This window comes from Oncorhynchus mykiss, chromosome 4 (genome assembly GCF_057628025.1).
Source record: "Oncorhynchus mykiss isolate SJ-2025 chromosome 4, ASM5762802v1, whole genome shotgun sequence".
Classification (NCBI taxonomy): domain Eukaryota; kingdom Metazoa; phylum Chordata; class Actinopteri; order Salmoniformes; family Salmonidae; genus Oncorhynchus; species Oncorhynchus mykiss.
This window is the reverse complement of record NC_143025.1, coordinates 91601528-91619350: the sequence shown is the minus strand read 5'-3', so window position 1 is coordinate 91619350 and position 17823 is coordinate 91601528. Positions and strand designations below refer to the sequence as shown.

The 17823-nt window shown below is 43.3% G+C and overlaps 3 protein-coding genes across 4 annotated transcripts in view; 1 reads left to right on the top strand and 2 right to left on the bottom strand.

The window, feature by feature from the left end:
* Positions 1 to 2761, bottom strand: part of LOC110522651 (sorting nexin-17) — a 59475-nt gene extending 56714 nt beyond the window's left edge. The window contains exon 1 of the mRNA XM_036976382.2: positions 1924 to 2761. Within this exon, the coding sequence (XP_036832277.1) occupies positions 1924 to 1983 (60 nt within the window). The 5' untranslated portion in view covers positions 1984 to 2761. The remainder of the gene's footprint in view (positions 1 to 1923) is intronic.
* A 256-nt stretch (positions 2762 to 3017) lies between these two features.
* Positions 3018 to 7889, top strand: atraid (all-trans retinoic acid induced differentiation factor). 2 transcript variants are annotated; one of them, XM_036976383.2, is made up of 7 exons: positions 3018 to 3884; positions 5250 to 5392; positions 5714 to 5782; positions 5874 to 5945; positions 6129 to 6250; positions 6428 to 6528; positions 6808 to 7889. In XM_036976383.2, the coding sequence occupies exons 1-7, from the start codon at positions 3792 to 3794 to the stop codon at positions 6910 to 6912; spliced, it is 705 nt and encodes a 234-aa protein (XP_036832278.2). In that variant the 5' UTR covers positions 3018 to 3791; the 3' UTR covers positions 6913 to 7889. The 2 variants fall into 2 exon arrangements, with proteins under 2 accessions (XP_036832278.2, XP_036832279.2); XM_036976384.2 differs by having other exon boundaries at positions 3699 to 3845.
* A 1574-nt stretch (positions 7890 to 9463) lies between these two features.
* The window catches only part of eif2b4 (eukaryotic translation initiation factor 2B subunit delta), a 38086-nt gene continuing 29726 nt past the window's right edge, over positions 9464 to 17823 (bottom strand). Inside the window, exons 11-13 of the mRNA XM_036976381.2 lie at positions 17131 to 17308; positions 14266 to 14446; positions 9464 to 10084 (exon numbers count right to left, since the gene is read on the bottom strand). Coding sequence (XP_036832276.2) covers positions 9885 to 10084; positions 14266 to 14446; positions 17131 to 17308 — 559 coding nt within the window. The 3' untranslated portion in view covers positions 9464 to 9884. The remainder of the gene's footprint in view (positions 10085 to 14265; positions 14447 to 17130; positions 17309 to 17823) is intronic.

The following is a 17823-nucleotide window of genomic DNA, read 5'->3' as shown; positions in this document are numbered from 1 at the left end:
TTCCCCCTTCACTTCAAAGGGGAAGGCTTCCAATCAGCCAACAACGGCACAGCAGAAAATAAGTTGAGCAAAGATACATACACACATACATATAAAATAATATGAATGTAAACTGTATGTGTCTTTCCAATGTATAACTTATAGATAGATACACACAAGGCTGATTTTGTTTTTAAAAAAGGCTGAATTAAAAAAAAATTTTAAAAGTACTTTCTTTACAGAACACAATTTTCCAACACAATGCAAGAGTGGCTAATGCTACTTCCTGATGTTCCTGATGCTTTCAGCCATGGGTAAACAGACTGCTGCAACCTGATTGGCTGAACACGATACACAACATCTGGGAATAGCATTCCAAGGCATTATCCACTCTAGCATGGTTGTGGAAAATGATTTCATTAATAAAGTAGGCATATTTTCCCCACAAAATCGACACCTCTGCAGCCTGAATGGAGAATGTTTTAGGTACGAACCGGTCCACGGGGGATACGATTGTATGCAACCGGCAATACAATGCCTTTGGACGGTAAAATGAGGACACAATATCGCCATCTGCCGGCCTTTGAGCTAATTTCAAGGCACAAGGCAATGTTTATGAAACACACAGAAGACAGAAGCCGCTGGTGGGCTTCAGACCCCGGGCAGCTGCTTGGTGGGCTCCAGACCCCGGGCAGCCGCTTGGTGGGCTTCAGACCCCGGGACAGCCGCTTGGTGGGCTCCAGACCCCGGGCAGCCGCTTGGTGGGCTTCAGACCTCGGGCAGCCGCTTGGTGGGCTTCAGACCCGGGAAAGCCGCTTGGTGGGCTTCAGACCCCGGGACAGCCGCTTGGTGGGCTTCAGACCCCGGGACAGCCGCTTGGTGGGCTTCAGACCCAGGGAAAGCCGCTTGGTGGGCTTCAGACCCCGGGCAGCCGCTTGGTGGGCTTCAGACCTCGGGCAGCCGCTTGGTGGGCTTCAGACCCGGGACAGCCGCTTGGTGGGCTTCAGACCCCGGGCAGCCGCTTGGTGGGCTTCAGACCCGGGAAAGCCGCTTGGTGGGCTTCAGACCCCGGGACAGCCGCTTGGTGGGCTTCAGACCCCGGGACAGCCGCTTGGTGGGCTTCAGACCCCGGGACAGCTGCTTGGTGGGCTTCAGACCTGTTGTATTCTCCATAAGTAGGGTTTTCTGCCATTCCATTCTCCTACATTTGGCTCATGTAAACTACAATTCCAATGCTGTGTTTTAACGTTTAGAAAACATCAATAATCATTGTTTTCTTATATTTCATGTCAGTGAGAAAGAATCTTTCAACCAAAACACACATACATACATACATACATACATACATACATACACACACTTAATGTAGCAGTGTTGCACAGATCCACAAGCTGTGTGAGCCTCCAGTTTACCAACTACACTTCCTCCCCAGTTAACTGACAGGTTTTCAGAGCATGCTAGATAGCTAATAGCACAGGTGGTGGCCTCTGTATGCAGTCTGTCTTCTGTAAACAAGCTCTGTAGCATGGACATATGGCCGTGTATATATGGCCTAACCCTATAAAAAAAATTAAAACAAAGGTGTGTAGGAATTTCCCCTTTTAGGTTTTTTGAAAATGATTTCTTGCTGATATGAAAGATCAATTTCTTACGTTTCCAAAAAGGAGTACGTCAAACATTAACGTTACATGTCAATGTTCCGAGCAAGCATCCGGCACTTAAAACTCCCCCAGTCAGAAGACACTATCATCAATTGGCTTAGCTCTATGAATGGGGTAGACCTGGGGCAACCATTCTACCAATTCCGCTCCTGCCATTACCACGAGCCAGTCCTCCCCAATTAAAAGGTGCCACCAACCTCCTGTGATTTCACATTCTACGGAATCTGCAGTAAAATAACTGTACGTCGTAAAACAGACAAACGAAATCAGTTCTGGAACTCACCACATAAGTTGATCCATTTTCTCCCGAACGAACCTCCGTTTCGGGAATGGAGAAATGCATTTTAGATTTCAGATGGCCCACACTGGGCGAGAGATGCACTATTTAAGATGAAGAAGAAAAAAAATAATAATCTTGAAGATAAAGTCTACGCGATTGCTTGGTGATGACTACAATCATTTGAAGAAGAAAGTAGTCTTGCACTCCTCCGCTCTTACTCCGGCAACCCAGTGTTTATGTGCGTTGTTCAATCCGAGGCGACGAAGGAAAAAAAAAAGATGTACTTTATACAACAATTCCTGCTGTACTGTACTGGATTAGTATAAAACTTCTCCCACGTCAGTACTCTAAACTTTTCCCACTAGCAGCCATGTTGCAGATTTAGGTAATTCCACCTTTATTGTTGGCAGTACAATTCAACTTATTCGTCGACTCTGTGTGTAGAGGTAAAAAAACAGTCACCGTTGGCCCTGTTACAGCAATCCGTTGTCCAATTCGTGCCGACAATTCCCTTCACTTGCGTAATCATTAGAACTTTCGGATGAAAAGACGCAGTTTGCTCCTGCAAACCCCCGGTCACTGCCCTAAATGGTACAAACGACCGAGAGAGAGAAAACAAGCACAGATGTGTTGTAGCCTATATATATATTTTGTGACGCTTTCTGTGTCTTGAAGTTCTCCTAAATAGGTTACTTTGGCGAGCAGGCGGTTCGAGAAAACAGACTTGATACTAATCCACGAAAACTGGATGCATTGTAGCCGTCCAGCAATAATGTATCTAATGGGCATCAAGTAGATCATTAAGAAGCGTTGCAACAGTCCTCCGGTCCAAACCATTTCTGAGAGAGGGGACCACATTTATTTCAAACATTGCAAAACAATTGTATTCCTACTTTTAAATGAATTCACGTAAAAAAAAATGATTAACTTATTTTGGGGTTTAGGCCACACATACATAAAATATGTGATATTCACTAACAGCATGCATTTTTTTTTTTGTTTAGGTTAATGATCTCCTCTTGTATTCTGACCCCTGTTCTGTGATGGTGCTTTCCTGAGAGTCGGGATGGTCAGATGACCGTGCTTTTGAGCAGTCCAGACAACTTCCAAACCAACTTAATTGTTTTTCTTAACAGCATTATAAAAATTGTAAATGATTTATGTTTTATTTCCAAAATGTGCTATTTTGGCCATGTAAACCTGTGCATATTTGTTTTTCTTGTAAGGCAGGGAACAAATAAATGTAGGCAATTAATAATACAACATATTTAATAGACTACTACAGTCTAATAGGCTCTCTCTTTGAGATGCATGGGGCTGCAGGTAGTCTAGTGGTAATAGCGTTGGGGTAACCGAAAGATTGCTATTTTGAATTCCCGAGCTGACAAGGCAACAGTCTGTCGTTCTGCCCCTGAACAAGGCAGTTAACCCACTGTTCCCCGGTAGGCCGTCATTTTAAATAATAATTTGTTCTTAACTGACTTGCCTAGTTAGATAAAGGTTAAATACAAAATCTTCAATCTATAGGCTGCATTTTAGGTATGCAAAAGATGTTGCGCAAATTGTACGGTCACGATGCACTGTCTGCGTTCAAATACTTCTGGTTTCCTTTTATATTCTCTGTCTCTTAATGATCATTAATGTGAACAGAAAGAGTAATGGATCTATAAGCAAAAATATACGATCTTTCTGAACGGCATTTACTATATCACTCTACCATAGTGTTTTTTTAATCTGTTCAAATCGAGGACTAATCAAGGGTGAAAAGGAAACGAGGCAAGGAGACGAGGACTATCGGGGACGCGGCCGTGATTCACTCGCTTACAGTCACATGCCTATACGTTCCGGTCATGTGACTTGCGCCGTCGAAAATGACCGCTGGACACGGCCAGCAGAATGCAGCAGTGGTCTTGTTGTTCATTCATGTATGTTTCTCTGGTGGTTATCAACTGACTGAGTTACAGGTAAAGGGTCTGCTTCAGGTCTATAGGCAATGCTGTTCGGTGTCATATCAGATCCGTTAAATTGTTACTGCTGATGCTAGGCTACACTCGTTGTTGTTGTTGTTACATTGTAACTGCTTCTATACTCAGAGTAGAGTTGTTACGTTGTTTATACACTCGGATGTGTTACATTGTAATTATGCTGCTACACTGCGTTGTTACATTGTAACTGCTACGCTACTTGGCTACACTCGGCGTTGTTACATTGTAACTTCTACGCTACTTGGCTACACTCAGCGTTGTTACATTGTAACTGCTACGCTACTTGGCTACACTCGGCTTTGTTACATTGTAACTGCTACGCTACTTGGCTACACTCGGCGTTGTTACATTGTAACTGCTACGCTACTTGGCTACACTCGGCGTTGTTACATTGTAACTGCTACGCTACTTGGCTACACTCGGCGTTGTTACATTGTAACTGCTACGCTACTTGGCTACACTCGGCGTTGTTACATTGTAACTGCTACGCTACTTGGCTACACTCGGCGTTGTTACATTGTAACTGCTACGCTACTTGGCTACACTCGGCGTTGTTACATTGTAACTGCTACGCTACTTGGCTACACTCGGCGTTGTTACATTGTAACTGCTACGCTACTTGGCTACACTCGGCGTTGTTACATTGTAACTGCTACGCTACTTGGCTACACTCGGCGTTGTTACATTGTAACTGCTACGCTACTTGGCTACACTCGGCGTAGTTACATTGTAACTGCTACGCTACTTGGCTACAATCAGCGTTGTTACATTGTAACTGCTACGCTACTTGGCTACACTCAGCGTTGTTGCATTGTAACTGCTACGCTACTTGGCTACACTCAGCGTTGTTACATTGTAACTGCTACGCTACTTGGCTACACTCTGCGTTGTTACATTGTAACTGCTACGCTACTTGGCTACACTCGGCGTTGTTACATTGTAACTGCTACCTCTACTTGGCTACACTCTGCGTTGTTACATTGTAACTGCTACCTCTACTTGGCTACACTCGACGTTGTTACATTGTAACTGCTACGCTACTTGGCTACACTCGGCGTTGTTACATTGTAACTGTCTTCTGCTGGCCTGCATGCTACACACTCACTGAGATTGTACTGCATTGTTGGTTAAGGGCTTGTAAGTAAACATTTCACTGCATTGTATTCGGCGTATGTGACAAATACAATTAGATTGTGTCGCTAGTTGCCTGTAAAATATATATATTTTTTCTGAAGCATTTGTTGTAGAAAGCTATTGTTGCTAGGCTACAGTCTTGTTGATAAAGGCGTTGTGAATAGCTCCGTGTTGTGTATTTGTGGTCCACAACAACAACAACAACAACAGGTGGGCCTGTGCCATCTCTGCAACGGGACGGTCCAGAACGGCACTGCCGTGAGCCATTTCTGTTCCGCGTCTGCGGGTTTGATTGATGGCCGCTGCTGCCTGCTGAGAAAAGAGAACATCAGGGATGCGGACTACGTCATCGGGTAGGAATTAGATTTTGTGCTTTGAAAAGCATTTGTTTTGTTAACCTTTCGCAGTTGATAATCTGGCGGTCCTACTGAATTGCTCATAGAGGACAAATACTTTGTGTAATAACATTTAGTAACGTCCAACAACTATTGGAAAAGAGATGTTCTCTCAATGAGGAAAACCCAGTATAAATAAAGGTCAAATGTATATATTTTTTGAAAATGTACCAACTGATGACTTGTCTTGTAGCCAGTATCTGTCATAGTTTTTTGTTTTGTTTTACTGTCTGTGCCCTTATCAACATGTATTAGTCACACTCTTTACGTTTCCCTCAGGTTGGACCTATCAAACTGTTCCCTGAGCCGTGTGGAAGACCTTCAAGATGCATTCAGCGCTACAACAATGTATGGAAAAACAGACCGTTCACATTGACCTACATTACCAGTGTGTTACTATGTGCTGCGTTAACTTCTGATTTGTCTCTTGACTTTGCAGAGATCTCTCACTGAACCCCATTGTAAAGCTGGACGATTCACTGTTTGAAGGCTTTATCCAGTTGGTTAACCTGTAAGTACAATATAATAATAATTATTATAACTGAGCTGTAACTTTTATAATACACATTTTACATGTCCATCAATGTTTTGTCAATAACACCATTGCTACATCTCTGAGCACCCCAGTAGCTCTGGTGCTAGTCTCTTCTGGTTCTAAAAAATATAGTATTGTTTTCTTCTTTCAACCTGTAAGGATTCTGCCTGCCAACCTGGTCTGTCCAGGAGGCAATGCATCATGGGATAAGGTGAAGGTCAAAGGGGAAACTCATTTTTGTGAAGGACAGAAAGACATCTGTAACCAGACTGGTTATTTGTGTAAGTCAGTCACTTACCATTACGGTTTTCCGGGAAACTATTTTAAAAAAAATAAATAAATGGGTGCCCACCTTAGCTGTGATTCTATATACAGTGTGAACTGGCATCAGTCTTTTAACTGACAGTTTATACAGTATCTTATATGCTTCTTCTCTCCCCATAACTTGGCTTGGACAGCGTTGAACTGCCCCGAGAACTCCCTCTGTGTACCATACGGTCCGGGCTTCTTTCAATGTAGCTGCGTGGATGCCTTCCGTGGATACAAGTGTCTTCGAGAGGTCAGTTACGACAACACAGCCTCCTTGTCATTTATTGGAAAATATTCTTACAACATTTTGTATTATTATTATTTTGGGACAATGGCGATAAGTTGCATCACAAAAAATATATATAAATATCTCATTCATTAATATCGATATTTCGTCACTGATTGTTGAAGACAACGCAAGTAGGAACTGCCAAAGGAATAACTGCTATGGTGATATGAAATCCTTCAAAAATAAAATATTACTGCTATGCACAAAATTAAATCGTTGTTGTCTGTGTGTTGTTGGCAGGGAGAGTTTCCTATAATCCAGGTGTTCGGGCCTCTAGCGGGCTCCACGGTCCTGGTCTCCATCCTGCTATGGGTCACCCAAAGACGCAAGGCCATATCAGTCTGAGGTTGTACCCGAACACCTGGTCTGAGGCCTAGTCCTAGGACATTTTCAAGTGGTACTGACCTGAAATAGCAGAGGAAATGCTGAGTGGACTGTTGATTGAAATGGTCTCAGGGGTTAATGTCATAATGCTGACTGTGGACTGTTGATTGAAATGGTCTCAGGGGTTAATGTCATAATGCTGACTGTGGACTGTTGATTGAAATGGTCTCAGGGGTTAATGTCATAATGCTGACTGTGGACTGTTGATTGAAATGGTCTCAGGGGTTAATGTCATAATGCTGACTGTGGACTGTTGATTGAAATGGTCTCAGGGGTTAATGTCATAATGCTGACTGTGGACTGTTGATTGAAATGGTCTCAGGGGTTAATGTCATAATGCTGACTGTGGACTGTTGATTGAAATGGTCTCAGGGGTTAATGTCATAATGCTGACTGTGGACTGTTGATTGAAATGGTCTCAGGGGTTAATGTCATAGTGCTGACTGTGGACTGTTGATTGAGGAGATGGTCTCTAGGCCCATATGACATGCTTTTAGACTTATCTTTGAAAGGCACGCTGTCAGAATTGACCGTTTTTGATGCTCAGTGTGTAATCGCCACAAATTTTGCAATTGTTGTACAGCTTGCAGCCATTTATCTCGATGAACATGGCGTTATGTTCAACATAAGCTGTAACTTAATGTATATATATGCATGTGAATAAGTCAATTCTAGTAGGAGCTATAATGTGCAATATAAATTGCTATAGCAACAAAATATTATCATTGTTTTTTTTTTTTGGGGGGGGGGGGGGGGACTGACAAGAAATCGATTTGATAAATCACATTATAGAGAGACATGAGCAAAACACGTTGCTTGCAGACAGTACCACCAATGTTGCCTTGTTCATACATGGTTACAGATCAATATGTTTATTAACTGAAATGGGTTGCCTTTTGTATTTTTACCTTGGATTAAAGACAGATGTTATACACGGACTCAAGTGATTTGCTGTGTGTGTCTCTTGACCTGAAGAGCCATTCTGAACGGCACACGACTTATGTACTGACCAAAAACCTCAATCTGTCCAATTTCCTCCGAGCCATTCATTGAATACTAGTTGTGTTGACTTCTCTCCCTCTAATAACACGTCTCTGCGATAGAACGTTATGGAACACTAAAGAAAAGTTTTTAAAGGAGACATTCTCCAACACTCTACTCGATAAATTGGATGCAGTCTATCACAGTGCCATCCGTTTTATCACCAAAGCCCCATATACTACCCACCACTGCGACCTGTACTCTCTCGTTGGCTGGCCCTCGCTTCATACTCATCGCCAAACCCACTGGCTCCATGTCATCTACAAGACCCTGCTAGGTAAAGTCCCCCCTTATCTCAGCTCGCTGGTAACCATAGCAGCACCCACCTGTAGCACGCGCTCCAGCAGGTATATCTCTCTAGTCACCCCCAAAACCAATTATTTCTTTGGCCGCCTCTCCTTCCAGTTCACTGCTGCCAATGACTGGAACGAACTACAAAAATCTCTGAAACTGGAAACACTTATCTCCCTCACTAGCTTTAAGCACCAACTGTCAGAGCAGCTCACAGATAACTGCACCTGCACATAGCCCATCTATAATTTAGCCCAAACAACTACCTCTCCCCCTACTGTATTTATTTTGCTCCTTTGCACCCCATTATTTTTATCTCTACTTTGCACATTCTTCCATTGCAAATCAACCATTCCAGTGTTTTACTTGCTATATTGTATTTACTTCGCCACCATGGCCTTTTTTTTTGCCTTTACCTCCCTTATCTCACCTCATTTGCTCACATCGTATATAGACTTGTTTATACTGTATTATTGACTGTATGTTTGTTTTACTCCATGTGTAACTCTGTGTCGTTGTATGTGTCGAACTGGTTTGCTTTATCTTGGCCAGAGGTCACAATTGTAAATGAGAACTTGTTCTCAACTTGCCTACCTGGTTAAATAAAAGGTGAAATATTTTTTTTTAAATGCTCTCTTCCTCCAACAATGTATTCTATTACACACTGATGGCATTATATTCAACATAAGCTGGCACTCTATTCAAATTATGGTTTACTAACACACAAACTCCATAATAGGCGTTTTAAGCCACAGCAGTACCTAATTCAATCAGAACAGTTCAAATGTTTTTGCTGTAGTTTGAATGAGGATACAGCATTTAGGGATACACAACTACAGCAACAACAAACAAACATTATTTGTTTTATTTATTTATATAACTTAAATCGGTTTGATTGAAAACGTTCAAAACAGAAATCTTGGACTTTCATTGCCACTTCTCTGCCGTTGAGATTCTCCTTTGATCAAGCTCGCATCCACAGTCTTGAGTGCTGATCTAGGGTCAGTTTAGTCTTTAAGATCATAATGAATACAATTGTATGGACAGATCCCAGGTCAACTCTCCTACTCTGAGATGCCATGTGGATACGGGACCTGTTCCCTATACCTTCTACCACCCCCACCACCCGGACCAAATCCTCTAGCGTCAACCCTGTCCAAAGAACACACAGGAAACTCTGTTTTTAATAAATAATGTGCCATTTATTACATGCCAAACAGGTGTGAATGCCTGCTCAGAGTAGAACATTTCTGTAGTCTTTCTTGGGGCCAGCTGTTAACAGTGGATATAGCCTAGCATGTAGAAAGGCTGAGCAAAGTGAGAGTCTAAAGACCCAGGCCAATATCAACACTAGCACGCTACTAACAATTAAAACAAATCTATTTGGTAGGTCCATGCATTCTAGAATGGTCGTCGGAACATAAGTGTACACCCCCATTTGGAATCCTATGACCTAATACCCTACACTATATAGGAGGATAAGGTGCCCATAGCTTACAACTCTCAAACACAAGTGCTTCTTATAGAACACCACATCAAGTCAGATGCATCATCAGTCTGCGACTCTACGCCAGACCCCTGCGTCATTCCCCTTCCACCTCTTACTGGTCCAGGTTTTTAACCCTGAGAACGACAGGAACTGAGGTGCAGGGGATCATGCCCAGGTCTGTGATGACCAGGTCCACAAAGTCTGGTGGTGTGACGTCGTAGACCAGGTTCAGCAGACCCAGGGAGCTGACGTCCTGCCAGTTCTCCAACTGGGTCTTCCCCTTCCGGGTCACCATCAGGTCATCGGGGTCATCTAAGGGAAAGAAAGAAAGGAGGGTTTGTGAGTGTTGCACTGCTACTGATGTTTCTATTAGTTGGATAATTGTGTCTATCGAGGTTTATATTACAGATCCCTATCTAGGTTACATCTCAGCGCTAGAGGCATCACTACAGACCCTGGTTCGATTCCAGGCTGTATCACAACCGGCCGTGATTGGGAGTCCCATAGGGTGGCGCACAATTGTCCCAGTGCCATCCGGGTTACCTCATTGTAAATAAGAATTTGTTCTTAACTGACTTGCCCGAGTTTAAATAAAACAATGACCAAGATTCATATCTAGGTTACCAGGAAGTAGAAAGGAAACGACCCAAAACTCAGCAACTAAAACCTTTCATTCTATTGTGTTTATTAAAAGATCCCCATTAGTTCCTGCCAAGGCAGCAGCTACTCTTCCTGGGGTTTATTACGGATCCCCATTAGTTCCTGCCAAGGCAGCAGCTACTCTTCCTGGGGTTTATTATGGATCCCCATTAGTTCCTGTCAAGGCAGCAGCTACTCTTCCTGGGGTTTATTAGGGATCCCCATTAGTTTCTGCCAAGGCAGCAGCTACTCTTCCTGGGGTTTATTATGGATCCCCATTAGTTTCTGCCAAGGCAGCAGCTACTCTTCCTGTGGTTTAGTATGGATCCCCATTAGTTCCTGCCAAGGCAGCAGCTACTCTTCCTGTGGTTTAGTATGAATCCCCATTAGTTCCTGCCAAGGCAGCAGCTACTCTTCCTGGGGTTTATTATGGATCCCCATTAGTTCCTGCCAAGGCAGCAGCTACTCTTCCTGGGGTTTATTATGGATCCCCATTAGTTCCTGCCAAGGCAGCAGCTACTCTTCCTGGGGTTTATTATGGATCCCCATTAGTTCCTGCCAAGGCAGCAGCTACTCTTCCTGGGGTTTATTATGGATCCCCATTAGTTCCTGCCAAGGCAGCAGCTACTCTTCCTGGGGTTTATTATGGATCCCCATTAGTTCCTGCCAAGGCAGCAGCTACTCTTCCTGGGGTCCTGCAACATTAAGGCAGTTAGATACAGTTTAAAATAATACATGACATTACACTTTATCCAATACATTTAGTGTGTTCCTTCAGGCCACTACTCTACTACCACATATATACAATACAACGTATGTGTGTGTATTATCATGTGTCTGTACCTGTGTGTGTGTGTCTCTTCACAGTCCTCGCTGTTCCATAAGGTGTATTTTTATCTGTTATTTAAATCGGATTCTACTGCTGCATCAGTTACCTGATGTGGAATAGAGTTCCATGTAGTCATGGCTCTATGTAGTACTGTGGAATAGAGTTCCATGTAGTCATGGCTCTATGTAGTACTGTGGAATAGAGTTCCATGTGGTCATGGCTCTATGTAGTACTGTGGAATAGAGTTCCATGTGGTCATGGCTCTATGTAGTACTGTGGAATAGAGTTCCATCTAGTCATGGCTCTATGTAGTACTGTGGAATAGAGTTCCATGTGGTCATGGCTCTATGTAGTACTGTGGAATAGAGTTCCATGTAGTCATGGCTCTATGTAGTACTGTGGAATAGAGTTCCATGTGGTCATGGCTCTATGTAGTACTGTTCACCTCCCATAGTCTGTTCTGGACTTGGGGATTGTGAAGAGACCTCTGGTGGCATGTCTTGTGGGGTATACATGGGTGTCTGAGCTGTGTGCTAATAGTTTAAACAGACAGCTCGGTACATTCAGGATATCAACACTTCTTACAAATACAAGTAGTGATGAAGTCAATCTCTCCTCTACTTTGAGCCAGGAGAGATTGACGTGCATATTGTTAATGTTGGCTCTCTGTGTACATCCAAGAGCCAGCCGTGCTGCGCTGTTCTGAGCCAATTGTAATTTTCCGATGTCCCTCTGTGGCACCTGACCACACGACTGAACAGTAGTCCAGGTGCGACAAAACTAAGGCCTGTAGGACCTGCCTTGTTGATAGTGTTGTTAAGAAGGCAGAGCAGCGCTTTATTATGGACAGACTTCTCCCCATCTTAGATACTGTTACATCAACATGTTTTTACCATGACAGTTTACAATCCAGGGTTACTCCAAGCAGTTTAGTCACCTCAACTTGCTTAATTACTACATTATTTATTACCAGATTTAGTCTAGGTTTAAGGGTTTAGTGAATGATTTGTCCCAAATACAATGCTTTTAGTTTTAAAAAAATATTTAGGACTAAATTATTCCTTGCCACCCACTCTGAAACTAACTGCAAGTCTTTGCTAAGTGCTGCAGTCATTTCAGTAGCTGTAGTAGCTAACATGTATAGTGGTGAGTCATCGGCATACATAGACACACTGGTTTTACTCAGAGCCAGTGGCAGGTCACTAGTAAAGATTTTAAAAGTAATGGGCCTAGACAGCTGCCCTGGGGAATGCCTGTTTCTACCTGGATTATGTTTGAGGCTTCCACTAAAGAACACCCTCGGAGTTCTGTTAGACAGGTAACGCTTTAACCACATTATAGCAGGGGGTGTAAAGCCATAACAACATACGTTTTTCCAGCAGCAGACTGTGATCGATAATGTCAAAAGCCACACTGAAGTCTAATAAAACAGCCCCAATTTTTGTATCATACATTTCTCTCAGCCAATCATCAGTCATTTGTGTAAGTGCTGTGCATGAACATCCTTCCCTATAAGCGTTCTGAAAGTCTGTTGTCAATTTGTTTACAGTAAAATAGCTTTGTATCTGGTCAAACACAATTTTTTCCAAAAGTTTACTAAGGGTTGGTAACAGGCTGATTACTGGCTCAAATAGCAGAGCAAATGGGGCTTTTACTATTCTTGGTTAGCAGAATTATTGTGGCTTCATACTGTAGATCCATCTATTAGCTCTAATAGGATAACTATATACACTGTAGGTCTTTACTTCAACTTAGAAAACGCTAAGTTTGGATCCTGATTGGTCAATGGCCATTAGTTGTTGACGATAATCCATGCAAAATTCTAAAATTCCATTTCAAGTATCAATCCACTGTCCCACGGCCCAGCCAGGCATTCAGAAACTGTCCCACGGCCCAGCCAGGCATTCAGAAACTGTCCCACGGCCCAGCCAAGCATTCAGAAACTGTCCCACAGCCCAGCCAAGCATTCAGAAACTGTCCCACAGCCCAGGCATTCATAAATGTAATCCATTGTCCTGCAGCCCAGCCCAGGCATTCAGACTTCATCCGCTGTTCTGCAGCCCAGCCCAGGCATTCAGACTTCATCCGCTGTTCTGCAGCCCAGCCCAGGCATTCAGACTTCATCCGCTGTTCTGCAGCCCAGCCCAAGCATTCAGAAAGGTAATCTTCCATGAAGAAAATACTTATTTTCCCATCCTTCTTGCCTAACATTTGGTTCGGTACAGAAGGGGTTAATAATAAGCCTGTCTGACCCGTGCAACGTGTTGCCGTTTGTTTTCCTTCTGGATCTCCACCGTGCATATGAACGAGACAGACAGCTTCTCTGAGCCAGGCCAATTCATTTATTAGGATCATCATAAATGGATATATCCAAAGAAATGGCAATAGAAACAAAAAAAGGTCAAACAAACTAGACATGCACAGTTTGGCTGTCAATGCAGCTGCTTGTTGTGATTGTGTGTTAGCTTTAGATGGCTAGCTAACTTTAGCTAACAAAGGAGAAGAAAACGTTAGCCTAGCTATCCTCCATAAACATCTTATTGACCCGACAATCAACTGGTTGTTGCCTATTTGTACCTCTGCTATAAAGCTTACATGCCAACGATTTGTTTAGCATAGCAACGTCGAATGAACGACTGGGTCAAACCATCCCAATAGAATTAACGACCAACCTGTTTGGCTAGCTACTTTAGAACATCAGAACAAATAACTGGCTTTTGCACAAACTATATCATCTGGTGGAAGGATGAAATAAAACTAAATTTACTAATTAAAAATGTTAATGTTTTTAAATGAAAACATATGGTTAAATCTTTTTTTTATAAATAAATTTGGCTAACTGTTATATAAAAGCAACGAACTCGGGAATTATTGTGTGATAACAGTCCTTTTTAGAGGGAGTTTCCCGGGCCTAGGCTCAGAGCAGCCCTCAGTCGGGAGTTATCGCACCATAATCCTTAGGTTCTCATGCCTTACCTATTAAATAATAAACTCAAGAAGGCTAAATGAATGCTTGTCACCTTACCGAGCTCATTGGAGACAAAGGAGTCAGTCTGCACCCTCTCACAGAACTTGTATGTTTCACAGCAGACCAGAACTGGCACGTTGAAGGTCCTGGCCACCAGAGCTATCTGAGATGTGCCCACACGAGACATCACATAGCCATTAGCCAGCAGGGCATGGGCACCCAGGAACACCTTCGATACCTGGGAGAAAGGGGCAAGTTTAATGATGGAATTTTTAGTTAAATTAGACCATTTATAAAACGGACATACAGCTAGTTACATGTGCTGTGGGGAGGTTAGTTAAAATAACAGGGAAGAGTGAGAGAGTTAAACCAAAATAACATTGTAAGGTTAAACTATTCACTGGAATTTTGGATTATCTACAAGAGGTCCACGACGTGATAAATCAACAAGTGCCTAAATGATAAAGTTCCACAGTGCAATGACACCTCCAGTCCTCTAGGAGGCAATCAACTGTTTTGTGCCCACATCAGGTGGTAGGGCCGGCTACTGCCAGGGATGACAATGTTATTGCGATTCTCACGATTCTACAGTGCCTTCAGAAAGAGACGGAATTCTAAACAGATTTAACAGATTTTGTAGCTCGCCCATAATGACTGTGAAAACATGTTTAGAAAATTGTAGCAAATTTATTGAAAATGAAATACAGAAATATATCATTTACATAAGTATTCACACCCCATGGCTTCCATCTGGCCACTCTCTCATCAAGCCCAGCTTGGTGAAGTGTGGTAGAGACTGTTGTCCTTCTGGCAGGTTCTCCCATCTCAGCCAAGGAACTCTGTAGTTTTGTCAGACTGGTCATTGGGTTCTTGCTCACCTCCCTGACCAAGGTCCTTCTTGCCCAGTTTGGTCAGACATCCAGCTCTAGTCTGGGTAGTTACATATTTTTTCAATTTCCCAATGATGGAGACCACTGTGCTCTGGGAAACTTTCAACACTGTAGAAATTGTTTCATATCCTTCCCCAGATATATGCCTCATCACAATTCTCTCGGATATCTACGGACAGGTCCTTGAACTTCATGATATAGTTTCTGCTCTGACATGCACTGTCAACTGTGGGACCTTACATAGACAGGTGTTTCTTTCTAAATCATGTCCAAACAATTGAATTGGCCACAGGTGGACTCCAATCAGTGACATCTCAAGCATGATCAAATTAAATTGAAATTGTCAAGTGTCATAGCAAAGAGGTGTGAATACTTATGTAAATTCGATATTTCTGTATTTCATTTTCACTTTTTCCACCATAATTTGCAAATAAATTCATTAAAAATCCTACAATGTGATTTTCAGTTTTTTTTTTTTTCTTCTCATTTTGTCTGTCATAGTTGAAGTGTACCTATGATGAAAATTACAGACCTCTCTCATCTTTTTAAGTGGGAGAACTTGCACAATTGGTGGCTGACTAAATACGTTTTTGCCCCACTGTATGTATGAGGACTAGGTTACCTCAGGTAGTATGTATGAGGACTAGGTTACCTCAGGTAGTATGTACGAGGACTAGGTTACCTCAGGTAATATGTACGAGGACTAGGTTACCTCAGGTAGTATGTACGAGGACTAGGTTACCTCAGGTAGTATGTACGAGGACTAGGTTACCTCAGGTAGTATGTACGAGGACTAGGTTACCTCAGGTAGTATGTACGAGGACTAGGTTACCTCAGGTAGTATGTACGAGGACTAGGTTACCTCAGGTAGTATGTACGAGGACTAGGTTACCTCAGGTAGTATGTACGAGGACTAGGTTACCTCAGGTAGTATGTACGAGGACTAGGTTACCTCAGGTAGTATGTACGAGGACTAGGTTACCTCAGGTAGTATGTACGAGGACTAGGTTACCTCAGGTAGTATGTACGAGGACTAGGTTACCTCAGGTAGTATGTACGAGGACTAGGTTACCTCAGGTAGTATGTACGAGGACTAGGTTACCTCAGGTAGTATGTACGAGGACTAGGTTACCTCAGGTAGTATGTACGAGGCCTAGGTTACCTCAGGTAGTATGTACGAGGCCTAGGTTACCTCAGGTAGTATGTACGAGGACTAGGTTACCTCAGGTAGTATGTACGAGGACTAGGTTACCTCAGGTAGTATGTACGAGGACTAGGTTACCTCAGGTAGTATGTACGAGGACTAGGTTACCTCAGGTAGTATGTACGAGGACTAGGTTACCTCAGGTAGTATGTACGAGGACTAGGTTACCTCAGGTAGTATGTACGAGGACTAGGTTACCTCAGGTAGTATGTACGAGGACTAGGTTACCTCAGGTAGTATGTACGAGGACTAGGTTACCTCAGGTAGTATGTACGAGGACTTGGTTACCTCAGGTAGTATGTACGAGGACTTGGTTACCTCAGGTAGTATGTACGAGGACTAGGTTACCTCAGGTAGTATGTACGAGGACTAGGTTACCTCAGGTAGTATGTACGAGGACTAGGTTACCTCAGGTAGTATGTACGAGGACTAGGTTACCTCAGGTAGTATGTACGAGGACTAGGTTACCTCAGGTAGTATGTACGAGGACTAGGTTACCTCAGGTAGTATGTACGAGGACTAGGTTACCTCAGGTAGTATGTACGAGGACTAGGTTACCTCAGGTAGTATGTACGAGGACTAGGTTACCTCAGGTAGTATGTACGAGGACTAGGTTACCTCAGGTAGTATGTACGAGGACTAGGTTACCTCAGGTAGTATGTACGAGGACTAGGTTACCTCAGGTAGTTTGTACGAGGACTAGGTTACCTCAGGTAGTATGTACGAGGACTAGGTTACCTCAGGTAGTATGTACGAGGACTAAGTTACCTCAGGTAGTATGTACGAGGACTAAGTTACCTCAGGTAGTATGTACGAGGACTAGGTTACCTCAGGTAGTATGTATGAGAGCGCAGAGATGAGGACGTAGGTGCAGCTGATGCCTCTCTGTACGAGACGTCTCAGAGCCTCCCTTCCCTCCAGACGAGGCCGGCTGTCCACCACAATAACGCGGAACTTCCTGCTCTTCTCAAACGCCTCGCACAGGATGTGGTTCACCAGGGACGAGCTACGGAAGGACAGGATATGACATCAACAACTGATGAGTTCCTTACTGACCCCCTAGCCTGGTCCCAGATCTGCTAATAGGGGGGGCGAAGGGACGCAGGCCCCAACCGACCTCTAACCCCTCAAACTCAACTCTGGACCTCGAAGCCAGGTCCACTGCATTTTTTCCCCCACTGTTCCCCTCTAATCAGGGACTGATTTAGACCTGGGAGACCAGGTGTGTGCATTTAATTATCAGATAGATCAGAAAAGCAGAAGGCTCCGGACCTTGTAGGGTCAGAGTTGAGTACCCCTGTTCTATACTCTAAGGTGGTACTACTGTAGAGTTGAGAGGATTGGATAGACTTTACAGGTGGGAGACAGGATGGGAGATCAGTTATGTATTGTAATGTCGTGAATTTGGGGTGTATCCCAACCGCGACTCAAACCCTGGTCTCTGTGACTGTCAGTACAACACTTTTACATGAACACCTTGGAGCGGATTCCACTTAGTCATTAACACCTTGGAGTGGTTGC